The sequence below is a fragment of the Myxine glutinosa genome, chromosome 8 (assembly GCF_964187855.1).
Source record: "Myxine glutinosa chromosome 8, kmMyxGlut1.1, whole genome shotgun sequence".
NCBI lineage: Eukaryota > Metazoa > Chordata > Myxini > Myxiniformes > Myxinidae > Myxine > Myxine glutinosa.
This window is the reverse complement of record NC_136268.1, coordinates 42,941,594-42,956,535: the sequence shown is the minus strand read 5'-3', so window position 1 is coordinate 42,956,535 and position 14,942 is coordinate 42,941,594. Positions and strand designations below refer to the sequence as shown.

The following is a 14,942-nucleotide window of genomic DNA, read 5'->3' as shown; positions in this document are numbered from 1 at the left end:
CGGATGGTGCGAGTTGAAACTGTTGTACCTTGTGTCTGAAGGTCAGCTTGAATCTGTTTGGCAGTTGATCGAGGTGCTTTCTCCACCATTCGAAGAATCCTTCGCTGCAATCTTCGATAATGTTTTCTCTTGCAGCCACGTCAGGGAGGTTGGCTTCAGGGCCATGGGCCTTAAGCTTCCTGATATCATTGCGTACGTTGGACACAGGAACAGGTCTCTGGAGATGGACTTTTGTAGCCTTGAGATTGTCCATGCTTGGCTGCAGTCTTGTGTCTGACCTCCTCCGGCAATTCTATGTTGTTGTTCTTTCTTTTCTCCATTCTCATTGCAGTGAACACAGTGGCACAAAACAGCAGAATGACTCCTTTTCTCTATGCAAACTGGTTGAATGAGTGATTTTTATATTGCAGGCATCTGCATCTCACCACATGTGAGTTCAATTCCAAAGTAAAGGAGAATCACATGCTTGAAATCTAATTAATTCTAACGACTTCTGAAAGGTGCCAATAATATTGTCCATGTCATTTTAGGATTTATGTTTGGAATAAGCTAAGATTTAATACTTTTTTCAGCTTTTTTTGTTTTGTTCCACTGCAAACCAAAGAAATACATATGTGGTACCAACATATTTGTTAATTTCAACAATTTTCTGCAAGAAATGGTGCATTATTTGGAAAAAGCACAAGGTTGCCAATATTTTTGGCCACGACTGTGTATATATATTATGTCACCTTCAGCCAGGTACTGAATATGCAAAAACGAATGAACACGTGTTGAAGTTGAATTACAGAATGTGTCGGTTACAATTAAAATCGTCGGTGTTTTTCTATTTTCTATTCGTACTTTTTTTTGCACGAAGTATTCCATTGTACATTATAGTTTGTTTATGATGAGCAACATCTCATTTGAATGGTGCATTTTTTTTTTTTGTCAACTCAACTCTTCGTGGTTATACGAAGGTGGAACCTGTTTGGGAATTTGGGGAGATAGATTTGACACCATTCTCCGCTGGATTTCTTGGTGACATGTTTTATTCCATCGGATTCGATAGTTCAAAGTTTATTTTGACGCTGGCACGTACACTTCCTCCAGCATTGCTCACTTTTCTTTACCGTGAAGATAACGCACCCACAAGTATTTCCTGAGCTTTGTGTCAACAGTTGTGGAATGTCGTGTTGTTGCACTTTCTGAGATGCTTGCTTATTTTGTAAGATAAGAAAACTGCAGGAAATTCTCACCTAAATCCCTTTAACTGGAGAAGCTATCTTTTTTTTTCTTTTTTAGTTATCTTATTTATTTAATTACCATTCAAAAGTTTCCTTTTGTGAAAGTCATCTTGAACTATAGATACAATTAGATTTTCCATTTATTGTAGCTATCTAACATGCTGTACTGCCTGCCGTCTTACACCGCGATATATCAATAACTTTTTAATAATTACATTAATGAACAGGATTATAAATAATTAAATTGATATATGTGGGAAAATTACATGCCCAGACCAGGAATTGAACCGAGGTCCTCTGGAAAGATCTACCAGTGCTCTGCCTTCTGAGCTATCTGGGTGACCTTGACTGAGCATGCAATTTTCCCACACATATGATTGCCACTCTCTTTCCGTCAATGCTTCCGGTGCACTCACTGCCAACCATAGGAGAACCATGGCCTGCCCACGAGAGGGTCTTCCTCCAATGGGAGGACAAATCCATGTCCGCTATTACAAACGCCATTGGGGGCATATAAACAATTAAATATATGAACAGGATTATATAACTACTTAATTAATATATGTGGGAAAATTACACGCCCAGACCAGGAATCGAACCCAGGTTCTCTGGTGAACTGTACCAGTGCTCTGCCATCTGAGCTATCTGGGTGACCCTGGCCAAGCATGCAATATTCCCACAAGACCTGGATTTGATTCCTGGTCTGGGCATGTAATTTTGCCACATATGTCAATTTAATAACTTTTTAAATTGTTTAGTAAGAATATTTGGCTGAACTTTAGATTGTGTTACCTGGGAAGGCATTATAGCTGAATATATAAATCCGTTATTTCAATTGCATTTTCAAACAACATATCTATGTTTGTATGGGTACACATGTAGATAAACATATTATCGGTACAGCTTCGCTCGGCAATAGTTTCCTTGATGCGAGGAGTAATGTTCCTTGAATTTCTTAATCGTGTTCATTTTGTAATATTATAAATGAACTGCACACCTGTGAATGTTTCAACCTTTATTTATGAATCTGGGTGGATCGGTATTATTGATGGGAGATTTTAGCCATTATGCTGTCTCTCTGATGTGTTATCAAAACATTAGCACAGACATAGTGATTGTTCTTTGCGTTATTGAACATAATCGGGCACTGTGGTGATAGAATATTTTCCTTTGAAATTGAGCCAACATATAACAATGGAACAAACATAATTGGTGGGTGTGAAACAATGGTTTGTGGTATTATTAAAGGGTGTGCCATAAGTGAGGTCTGTGAGCGCCGAATATGCCATTGAAACTACGGAAGTACGTCTTTTCCCCATCAACCCCCTTTCACGACATTGGCTAACTCCGGCACCTTCTGTGAAGCTATAAATCCATTATTTGAGTTTGAAACAAAATTGCATTTTCTTGTATCCAAGGTAAGGCAGGTTTGCATTTTATCCTATTGTAACGTATAATGTGTAATAATTGTCGTCCTGTACTGATTGATGCAAATTAATTGCCATTGAATCATAAAGATTATCTGTGATATATGACTACCAAAATGTATCCTTATATTTCTGATTTTTTTCTTTTTTATAACCAGACTCCTTGGTGTAATATTTAGAACGTCCGCTCTGAGTCTGTTGGTTCAAACCCCTGCCTAGTCATACTAAAGGCTTTATAAAAAAATATTGGCATGTGCTTCTTCCTCACTTGATGCTGAGCATTTAAAAGGATAGAGCATGGACAGCTTTTTATTGTAGGGCAGTTGCAGGAGAAGTACATGGAAAAGAGGAAGAAGTTGTTTCTTGAGTTTGTTGATCTGGAGAAAACATTTAATAGGGTTCCACGTGAAGTAGTGACATGGGCATTGAGGAAGTTAGGAATGGAGGAATGGTTGATCAGAGTTGTGATGGCAATGTACAAAAGAGCGCGCACAGCTGTAAGGACGAAGGACAGGAACAGTGGTGAGTTTGAGGTGAAGGTGGGAGTGCATCAGGGGTCGGTACTAAGTCCACTACTATTTGTAGCTGTGATGGAGGTGCTGGCTCAGAACGTAAAGGAGGGATTAGCATGGGAGTTGTTGTATGCAGACGATCTGGTGTTGATTGCAGAAAGTATGGATGGACTGAAAGCGAAGATGAACAAGTGGAAGGAAGGTATGGAGACCAAAGGTCTGAAGGTGAATAGCGGAAAGACGAAGGTGATGGTAAGTGGTAAGTAAAGCAATGTGGTGAGGTGGAAAGAACTGGGAAGTGGCTGTGTGCAGGAAGGGTGTCGGAGTGAACTCAATTCAATGTACAATGTGCGCTGAGTGGGTTCATCAAAAATGTAGTGGTTTGAGAGGGTCATTAACCAGTGTGGCAGCTACATTCAAGTGTAAGGTGTGCACAGAGGGAGCTGCAGATGGAGGAAATGTTGAGTTTGATCTTGGAGACAGCGTGAAGCTGGAAGGTGTGAAAACATTTTGCTGCCTAGGAGACATGTTGATTGGAGAAGGTGGATCAGACTCGGCAATGGTTGCTAGAGTGAGATGTGCATGGAAGAAGTTTCAGGAACTGAGTGTCGTGCTGACGAGGAGGGGAGTGTCGTTGAATCTGAAGGGAAAGGTGTATGCTGAATGTGTGAGAAGTGTTATGATTTATGGGAGCGAGACATGGGTAATGAACGTAGAGCAGCAACGAAGGCTGGAAAGGGTGGAAATGCGAATGGTTCGGTGGATGTGTGGAGTATCGTTGAGAGAGAGGAAGACAAATGATGAATTGCGAAAGATGATGGGAATAGAGCCTGTGATTGATGCTGTTAAGAGGAACAGGTTGAGATGGTTTGGTCATGTGTTGAGGAAGGATGAAAGTGACTGGTTGAGAAGAGTGATGGAAATGAATGTAGAAGGAAGTAGACGAAGGAGAAGACCGAGAAAGACTTGGCTAAAGATGGTGGAAGAAGAAATGCGGGCAAGGGGGTTAACAAGCGGAGATGCAGAAAATAGGGCAAAATGGAGAAGATTGTCATGGGGCCCGCAAGGCTAACCTCCGGTCGAGCAGGGAAAATGGCCTTAAAATGCCTGTTGTTGGTTGTGTGTTGTATGGACAGCAATGGTGGGAAGGCAATGGCAAAGCACCCAGTATAACCCTTGCCAAGAAACTGCTTTGGCAGCACCAACACTCTGTAAAGATGAACTGGTGCATTAAATATAATCGTATATATATATATATATATATATATATATATATATATATATATATATATAGATATATATATAGATAGATATACACACACGCATACACTTTGTGAAGTTTTTACTAAAGTGATTAATTTGTGATCATAAAGTTATAATGTCAGGTGTGCCTGAGCCATCTTCATTTTGTTCTCATTGGATTGATTTGGCCAACTTTTGTTTTGCAGAAGGACACGTAGGATAACCATCCTTCCTGGCACAAATATGAAGTTCCTCAATGGTGACCATCGTTGGTGTGTGCCACTGCCTTTATTGAAGGTGGCGTGGATGATTGTCGTGACCCTAATTTTACTTGTCACAGGCAAGTGTTCTCCTGAGTTCTCAAATCTCCTCTAATACACGCTTTCCTTTGTATGCTCTGACAATCCATTCGGCCACCGAACAAACTTTGTAATGGCCTTTCTATTGTGCAGGAGTGCTGAGATTGCAGGGTTAAACACAACAGCAGTGTTTCTGCTTTAAATATTTCCCTAATTTTTGTTTTTAGATTATGGGGGGGTTTTTTTTGGCTTCTGTCACCATTGTTGAAAATTCTCACTTAATTCATGGCAGTAATTAATATGATGTCAACGTTTAGTTAGTTATTTTCTAAAACCACTACTGCAGTAAGAATTTAAAATTTGGCTAATTAACTTCTTTTATTACTATTTATTAAATGAAATTTGTCAAAATATATTGTGTGTGTGTGTGTGTGTGTGTGTGTGTGTGTGTGTGTGTGTGTGTGTGTGTGTGTGTGTGTGTGTGTGTGTGTGTGTGTGTGTGTGTGTGTGTGTGTGTGTGTGTGTGTGTGTGTGTGTGTGTGTGTGTGTGTGTGTGTGTGTGTGTGTGTGTGTGTGTGTGTTTGTGTTTGTGTTTGTCTTTGGTTGTTTTGCACGTGCATATGCCTGCCTGGTTGTTTTGCACGTGCATATGCCTGCCTCTGCATTTATTTTTTTTGCCTATAAAAATGGTTTTCTGTGCAACTGCTTGTCCAATCGATGTGAAACTTTAAACATAGGAAGGACTCTCGATGTAGAATACTTTGTTTATAACTCTGATTTCATCAGTCACATGGTCTGGCAGCCATATTGGATTAAAGGAAAGAAATTGGATGTAATTTTCTCCGAAACTGCTCAACAAAAAAAATTGAAACCTGACATGCCATTAACACCCCATGATATTAGGTGATAACGACAATATCATCGGTTCAGTGGTATTCCAGCCATAATTCATAGAATTGAAATATTTGTCTGAAAAATCTGAAACTTCATATATCTGATATATGACATGATGTGAGTGAAGAATTAAATTTGGTCTTAAGTTTGTGGGGGTAGGTGATGAAATACCACAGTGGAGATAGAACTGTGTCGGTTAGCATGGACCGTGTGGGAGTAGGAAGCCAATCTCGATGTATTAAGTAGGGAAAACTGTGAGCTTAAGATCGTTTATATGTATTCACACTGGAGGTGGAGCTATGTTAACTAGGTAGGGTCTGAGGGTAGTTTCTGACCATTCCCCGACCTCATGAAAATTGTCAATCCCAGTATGCGATTGCCTTCTGTGATTTTTCCCCACGTTTTTACAATTATAACAAGAAAGAGCAATCAGAGATTGCAGACCCTCACCAGAATGTGTTTTCAGTGGTTTTTAAGGCTTTTGTAGTAAAAAAAATATGGTGGCCGAACCCCGTGACCGATGACGGCACTTTTATTTTTTCTCCACCAATTTATCCCGAGATGATGCTCAATAAATTTCATCTTGATCAGATGACGTTTTGTATTTGTCGAATTTTGATGTCATAATGGAGGCACCTATGACATCATCGTTAATATATGTCCACATGGAGAGTTTACAATGAGCCATGTCTCAATTTTTCTATGCAGCGCTTTCGGAGATATCGAGGTGCAAGATTTTTCGTTTTTTCCAAGATGGCGCCTGTACCACGTGACATATGACGTCATAATTATCATTTAAAAATTCTGCAGGTGGAATTGCACCTATGGTGAAATTTTCCTGTCGATCGGACCAACGGTTGCAGAGAAAATCATATTTATTCTGTGTGGACAAATAAACAAATGAAAAATCACTCATGGAGCTACACTTGTCAAAATAGAACAAAGTAGAATGGCACTCGGTAGAGCATCCTTTTGACTTCACAAATAATTGGTGGTTGAATTATGTGACCTGATATGCAAATCTTCAAATTAAGTTAATTGGATGAAAATTGTCAATTTTAGAAATTTGGCCTATGTTGACCTTTTGGCTTATGTTGACCTCAAAAATAGTTGGTTGATGGTTTCAGTGAGCTGATATGCAAATCCTATTTAGATTTCAAGTCAATCGGATGAAAATTGAGGATTTTAGAAATTCAGGAAAAGTGTTTGACCTCAGGCCCATGTTGACCTTTTGGCCTATTTTGATCTCAAAAATAGTTGGTGATTGAATTCAGTTAGCGGATATGAAAATGCTATTCAAATTGTCAATCGGATGAAAATTGAGGATTTTAGAAATCTGGCCTATGTTGACCTTTTTGGCCTATGTTGACCTCAAAAATAGTTAGTGGTTGGTTTCAGTAAGTTGATATGCAAATCCTATTCAGATTTCAAGTCAATCGGATGAAAATTGAGTATTTTAGAATTTTGAAAAAAGGTGGTTGACCTTTTGACCTCAAATATATAGGATTTTGTCAGACCACGAACTCTACCATTTGGTGAAGTTTCGTGAAGATCGGTTTAAAATTGTGAACTGTAGACAAGTATAAGTGAGCAGACAGACAAACACACACACACACACACAAACAGGAGTGATCAACATACTTGTCAAAACATTTTTTTTGCCAACAGACAGACAGACCGACCAACATACCTGCCGGAAATTTTTTTCCGGCAAGTAACAAACAAACGGACTCAAATGCAATACCCTCTCCTCTGGCGATGGTAACAAGCCGGCCATAAAAACGCATGTCTTTAACCACCACCAACAACAACAATCACCGACAGTACCCGGACTTTACGATTGACAAGTAAGCCCCGCCCCACCAACCGACTTAGGAACAAGGCTACGCCTCCAGATTGGGACGAGGGGCGTGGAAACTATCGTAACTGGCAGACCATTCCCCGAGCTTTGTCATTGGTCGGGAGGACATGGAGTTATGTAATAGTGCTCGGCGATTGGACAGAGTGAGGTCGGAGCGAGAAGGTTCAAAAAGGAAGAAGAAGACTCGATCTCTCTCTCGGTCTGGTTTTCGGCTCAGGCGGCCGCTTTGTCTCGTGTGCGCTCGAGAAGAGAACTTTTCTGAGCTCTGTGGAGCCTTTACCACGTTGAAGGAGGAGGTGTTGCTGGTCTGTGGTGCTTTTTGGGGGAGCTGGAGGCTGTTGTGCTGGCTGGGCCTGGATTAAGCAGGAGACGTTTGGCTGCCTGCATCATGGCTCGGTGTGCTCTCACGATTGACCGGCACCATTTTTTGGTGATTCGACGCATGGTCCTCTCGTCGACTGACCCCACCAAAGTGCTCGTCGAGGCCAGAGCTAAGTGCCGGCCGACTAGAAAGAACATTTATTTTCCTTTCTCTTTCCCCTTGTCTGTATTTGTGTCTGCATGGAGGGTCCTTCACAGTAGGAAAATATTAGTTTTTACCTCAACCTTTATTTTGCCATTTTATCGTCTTGCATTTATTTTTATTAAATTCATTATTGTGGCATTTTATTTGTTGCATTGTTGAATTTCTTGTTAGTGTTTTTTTATGTTTTGTGGGTTCGAGAATAACCCTTGTGGTTTCGTTCATGTAAGCAGCTTGCTGCTTTCCATTCTGCACTCGCCAAAAAGTACCACCTTTATTCGGAGTTCGCCTCTGAATTAAAGACCATCCGGCTATTTGTCCAAGGCTGGTGTTCATCGTCCGTGGACTTGACAATATTCATAATCCATGGCAAGAAACGATGTGACATAATATGATGCACCGATGATATCTGTAGTATATGGGTCATAATAGCAGTGGGCATTATAGTTTTTCAACACTCTAGCCTCACTCAACATCATACGATGACAAGGCGCATGTTTGGCACAGCACAGCAGTATGCCCGAAACACTGACAAGAATACACAGGATGTGTATTCCTTATGTTCCATCTTAGGACTGAATTTTATGGTGTGTGTGAAAATATCCAACTCGAGTTGAGTAGATTTATGGAGCTACAGCAGGTGAAGTACCAATCAAGTTTGTTTTCTCCGTCTGATGGATGTTTGTGGCATGGTGATTGCATATGTGTCACATTGTATTGAAATTAACATTGGCCCACACTTTCATCATGGAACTCCACTTTGGGGCCGCATTGTTACGGATTTCAGCACAAGAACATACATGCACTATAATAATAATTACTATTATCACTATTATTATTATTATTGTTAGTATTATAAATGAAAGATTTCATAAAAAGCCTCAAAATTCTGACTTGTAAATTCAAACCCACAATCTTATTACACCGAAGGCAGCGCATGATCCAATTTTCTCATTTGTTTCAATGTGCAATTTGAAACATAAAATGCCAAAATGTTTTTACAGTCTGGTCAAAGTTATTTGTGGGTCCTTCTCTAGAACATATCAATACCAGCATTGTCAGATCAGCAATTCGTTCCATCTGTTGCATTGTCTCGGCCATTAGAAACGGGTTGTATTTCCCTTGGAATGGATTGCAATGTGCTTCAAATATTGAATACCATCATGCATTTGCCCCGTGTGGCGCTCACATCTGAGCACTCGGCTAATGATGCTGGGACCGCAGACTAAAATCTCATATACTGTGTTTTTGTCTGTTGTCTACTTATGTACTTGTAATTAACGTAAAAGTGCATTGATAACCTCCTAATGACGATCCTCCACGTAAAATATTTGCAGGTTTCTCTAAATTCCTTGGTTGTGGTGGAAAAATAATTAAGAGTAAGAGCTCTTCGCTGGATTTTGCAAAGAATCATAAAGCTGGTTTAAATTGATTTGATACATTCGCAGGAACGGATTTAAAACTGAGTAGAGTAAGAGACTAATGGGAGAGGTTTTGTTTGGAAAAAGAGAGCTGTAGTTTCGGGAAATGGTGTAATAATGGCTGAGGTGGTGGGCAAAGAACCTTAAAGATTGGATGCCGTTTTGAGGTTTGCTTATAAATGCTTTCATTGCTGTTTGCAGGCACAATGCCCGCATTGGCCCAGGGACCTGACAGCATGCTTGTTGGTGGTGACAGCTTGGGGAAGCCCACAGAAGCAAAGGAGGATTGTGCAGGGAAGGTGGGGAAAGAGAGAGCACTGCCAGCCAGGGATCTTCTTTGTTATTGCAGTCAACACTGTCCCCCTGATGTCATCAACAGCACATGCAGGTACACCTTTTGGGTTTGATACTTTTCATTACCTCCACCACATAAGGTGGATAGAGGTTATGTTTTCACCCCTATCCTGTCTGTTTGACCGTTTGTTTGTGAACAAGATATCTCAAGAAGTTGTGGACGGATTCGGACGAAATTTGGCAAAGAGGTAGCGTATGTGACAAGGACGAAATGATTAGATGTTGGTGAAGATCTGGATTCGGATCCGGCTAGTATAATTTTTTAAGTGATTCTTCACCATTGGGAGAAATGGCCAAAAACGATACATAGCAGGATATCTCTAGTTATGGGCGGATTTGGACAAAACTTTGTAGAGAGGTTGTGTGTGTGTGGCAAGGAAGAATCGATTCGATATTGGTGAAGATCTGTATATGGATTCGGATATGAGAATTGTTTAATTTTTGAAGTGCTTCTTCACCATTGAGAGATGGGGCTAAAACCAACATATAGCAGGATATCTCAAAAAGTTATGGACGGATTTGGACGAAACTTGGTGGGCAGGTTGTGTGTGTGGCAACGAAGTATTGATTTAATTTTGGTGAAGATCCGGATCCGGATCCGGATCCAGCTAGGAGAATTTTTAAAGTAATTCTTCACCATTGAGTGATTATGGCGAACCAGGCGGAGGTATGCTCTCTACTGAGTGCCGTTGTAGTTTTTCTTTTGGTTTGGCCTCATGAATGTCACATGATTTCCACGGCTCATCTCAAATGTCTTTTTGCTTCGTGTAGTATGAATTTATTAACATACATATCTTCACGATTTATTGGACGTATTAAAACAGTACCTTGATAAATTGACATTGCGTTCATTCAAACACTGACACTCCGTTGTTCTCATTCCATTCTCGTGGCATCCCTTTCGCTTTAAATTTGCTTTTTGTTGTCGGCTTGTAATCTGTTATGGTGTGCCAAAGTGCTCACTTCCTATCTGCAGGACAAGCGGGTTTTGTTTCGCCATTGTGGAGGAAGACGAATCGGGTGAGATCGTATTGACTGCTGGGTGCATGAAGCGCGAAGGCTCCGAGTTTCAGTGCCGGGTGAGATGGAAAATAATATGTGGTTTTAGGCCTTTTTAATTATATGTTTTTTGAGAAAATGTATAGTTTAGTTTGTGCTGATATGGAAGGGGAATGGTGATGTTCAAGATCCGGGGAAGTACATGGGCATTACGCTCCTAAGTGATATCATGAAAGTACTGGAGTGATTTCTGTACGGAAGGATAATGAAGAGTTTCACGATGGAGATAAGCAAAGGGCCAACAGGGGTTCAGAAAGGGTAGGGGGTGACCAATGTTCATGCTGAGAAAGCTGGTAGAGAAGAGACTGGAGGTGCAAGGTTTAATGGCATTGGGATTGGTGGACCTGGAGAAGGCCTAGGATGCTGTCCTGAGAAAAATGATGATGGCGACACTGAGATGGATGGGAGTCCCTGTAGCAGAAGTTAGATTGGTGGAAGGGATGTTCAATGGAATGAAGGGAAGAGTTTTGTTTGGTTCTAGGGTATCGGAGGAGATCAGTGTGAACATCGGTTTGAGGCAGGGAAGCTCTCTCAGCCCACTCATGTTTATCATGGTGATGGAGCTGGTAAGCAGAATGGTAAACATGAAGGTTATTCTGAGAAGGATGTTGTCTGTGGACGAATCTGGCTATTGTGGCAGAGAGTAGGTGGGAGATGCAGGAGGTATTGGGGGTGTGGAAGGAGGGTAAAGGCATTTGGGAATGCATGCGGTTGGGTGGAGGGAATGAAGGCAGACAGAAGATTAGAACGGTACTTGAAAGAGCACATACCTCCACTGTGCTGAACAGTTTGTTTTGTATCCCACTAATAGGCCGAATACGCATCCGGGCATTAATCAAAAAGTAATTGGCTTGTTCTTGTCACTTACCCTAACTCATCCACCATGTTTTGTAATAATCCGTCCACAACATTTTGAAATACCATACTACATCGTCTTTGGACCTATCTCTCAATAGGTGAGAATCATTGAAGAAATAAAAAAAATCTCGGATCCATATCCAGATATGGATCTTCACCAAAATTGAACAAATTGGTTCTTGTCACACACCCTACCTGTCCACCAAGTTTCGTCCAAATCCTTCCATAGCTTTTCTAGATATCTTAACAAAACAAAACAAAACAGACAGACAGACAAACAAATAGACAAAAAGAATGACAGGGTTGAAAATATAACTTCTGTCCACCTTAGGAGGTAAATATGAGGGAAATTGAAAGGGAAATTTCTGGAGTCTACTTTTACAGTCTGGAGACAGTGGCACTGACAGAGAATCAACAACAGAGATTTCAGAGTCTGTGAGAACAACTAGGTCAGGAGGATTGTGGGAGTGAACTTGGTGGATAGAAGGAGGATGGATTTGCTGAGGGAGGAGATTGGTGTGCAGGTGAGCCTGATGGGGAGATTGGTAAAAAGCCGGCTGAAATAGGCTGGTCATGTGGTGCAGATGGGGGAAGAGATTATGGCAAAGAGAGTGAATCGGTTGAGGGAGTGACTTAAGAGGAAAAGAGGTAGATCACGGTTGAGATTGGAGGATTGACGGAGGATATCAATAAGGTGGGGGTAGTTGGAGTGTGGAGAGAGTTGGCTGAGGACAGAGGGAAGTGGTGGAGTTTCGTGGTCAAGGCAGGGCAGAAGATTGGTACCATTGGACCTCACCCCTTGTAATGGGAAGAGGAGGGGAAGAAGTATGTATAGTTTGCTTTGGTATTTTCATGAATTTATTCTTCTTTTTTTTTACAGCATCACTGCCTTTTGCTTGATGGGATAATTAAACGGAGGAAGGTTTTGATGAGCTCTCCCTTGCAAAAATCTCTTCTGATTTCTCATGAAATCTGATCAGATCTTACGATTAAAATCAATATTTTTGGAGCATATCCAAAGTATGACGTTAGGCCTATTTATTTCATTTAGGAGGTCCTCCCAAATGTTGTCACCTAGTGTTACGTGCTCCTCCCCAAACCCCGGTCACGGTGTACCTCCGAGCCCCGAAAGGAGTCACGGCAGAAAGATGTGCTATTATGTGTGCCAATGACCAATGGTGAAACCACACCAATCAGTTGTTACCAAAAACCAAGTATTGTATGAAGATCACACAATAATAACAACTTGCACAAGTACAATAAAATCTCAATTGCACAACCAATACCATATAATTCCTATGATGGTACCACCAGTTTCTTAACTCAATAACTCACGGAGCTCCACGTGAGCGAAATGTAACACCCCCAAAGTCACTGTCCCGGCACCAGGCCAAAGTCGATCCACGCTCCAGTGATCACAAGAAAAAGGTCGTATTGAGACCAGAACCCAGGTGGGCTGACAGTCGACGCTGCCGAAGAGCTGCTGGGTGGGTGTCGGGCCGATGTCGGTCAGGCAAAAGTTCACCCAAAAGGCGACTGGAAATTCACACCTTCGGTTCACCAGACAATGACGCTGAGATGAACAAGCAGTGGCTCCCCAAGCGGAAAACCATGAATTCCCCAAACGAAATCCACGACACACACGCTAACCAGGCTAATGGCTGGGGCGCGGTGATATGGCTGGAGTGAGGTGAAATGGCGGACGGGCCCGTAATGGAGGCGTACCTGCTCTCCAACAATGATTCACTTTTGGAATCAACCGCAAAACCCGTCACGCAGGTTTATCTGCCACAGCGATATTGACTCTGTGACAGGAATCCCTTTCCCGGGGAAAAACCAATATTCGCTCGTGACCAACGTTCGCCAGCGTCCGCTCGATACGTCAAAGCAGCTCGGCCTTTCTCTCCCGACCTCACTTGCTCCGCTCCAGCCTCCTCCTTTTCCTCTTCCGGTTTCTCCCGATCCATTTCGTTTTTCTTTTAAAACACAAATTTTTCCTTTTGAAGACAGTTATCTCAATTTCACTCAAACTATAACAATAATAGTACATGGAACTAAAAATGCTTCCAGTGGATGAAAACCACAAAGATGGAATTGACTAATCCGTAACACCCAGCTCATAATTTTTCAAGCAAAAGGTCTATGTGATTGCAAAAACACCCATCTATATAATAATAGCGTAAGGACTCGACTTTGTTATCCCTTTTACGCCGCACCCAGTGACCCGATGCCCACGGCACTAATGCATTTTCCATCTACGAACCACGCTCTTTGTTTATCACGTACAGCCATACTTGAAAAATCTGAATTCGCCGACTTTGGGACCCAAAAGCATCCGATTATCGGCCGATACGACGCCATCTTACGACACCATCGTATTGGCGTCTGCTGGGCGAAGGCGATGCGAGCCGTCCGCTGATTGGACAGTCGAGTGGTGTGAACCAAATCGTCTTTTTATTCCCTTGAACATTTTAAATTAGGATATACAAGGAAACGTCTATCGTCATTTTAATAAAGTTAAATGGAGTGACGTTTTGGAAACGTTTTTTGAAGTTTGAAGTTTTTTCGAATCGAAGTGAAGAAGTTTTTGAAGTTTTGATTTTGGAAACGTTAAATGGAGAAACAGTTTCACAGGAGAGAATGCAATGCGATGAAGAAGAATCCATCTTTATTTTATTTTTTTGAACCACAAAAGATTGAAGCTCCACGAAGTCAAGAATGTGAAACTACGTGAATGTAATAAAATAAAAATGTACATAAACGACACAGTTCTATGAAACAGTTTCACAGGAAGAGAATGCGATGCGATGCGATGAATAAGAATCCATCTTTATTTTATTTTTTTGAACCACAAAAGATTGAAGCTCCACGAAGTCAAGAATGTGAAACTACGTGAATGTAATTAAAAAATATATATACATAAACGACACAGTTCTATGAAACAGTTTCACAGGAAGAGAATGCGATGCGATGTGCTGAAGAAGAATCCATCTTTATTTTATTTTTTTAAACCACAAAAGATTGAAGCTCCATGAAGTCAAGAATGTGAAACTACGTGAATGTAATAAAATAAAAATATACATAAACGACAGAGTTCTATGGAATTTTAAATCGATTCATTTTCACATGAAGAAAATGAGGCGCAGATGAAGAAGATGACTGCATCACAGGAATTCACCTCAGGTTTTTGGCGTATCTTTCAAGTTGTGATTTTGTGAAAATCCTGAATATTCCTTTGGTTTTGTCGACACGTTTTGTTGAGAAGA

The 14,942-nt window shown here is 41.1% G+C and overlaps 1 protein-coding gene across 5 annotated transcripts in view; it reads left to right on the top strand.

The window, feature by feature from the left end:
• LOC137416616 (bone morphogenetic protein receptor type-1B) overlaps window positions 1-14,942 on the top strand; it is a 156,658-nt gene that overhangs the window by 90,961 nt on the left and 50,755 nt on the right. For 4 of the 5 annotated variants that reach the window (XM_068102264.2, XM_068102265.2, XM_068102267.2 and 1 more), the window contains exons 2-4: window positions 4,614-4,747; window positions 9,607-9,793; window positions 10,736-10,838. In XM_068102264.2, coding sequence (XP_067958365.1) covers window positions 4,651-4,747; window positions 9,607-9,793; window positions 10,736-10,838 — 387 coding nt within the window. In that variant the 5' untranslated portion in view covers window positions 4,614-4,650. Of the gene's footprint in view, window positions 1-4,611; window positions 4,748-9,606; window positions 9,794-10,735; window positions 10,839-14,942 lie in introns of all 5 variants that reach the window. The other variant, XM_078783205.1, reaches the window with a different exon arrangement.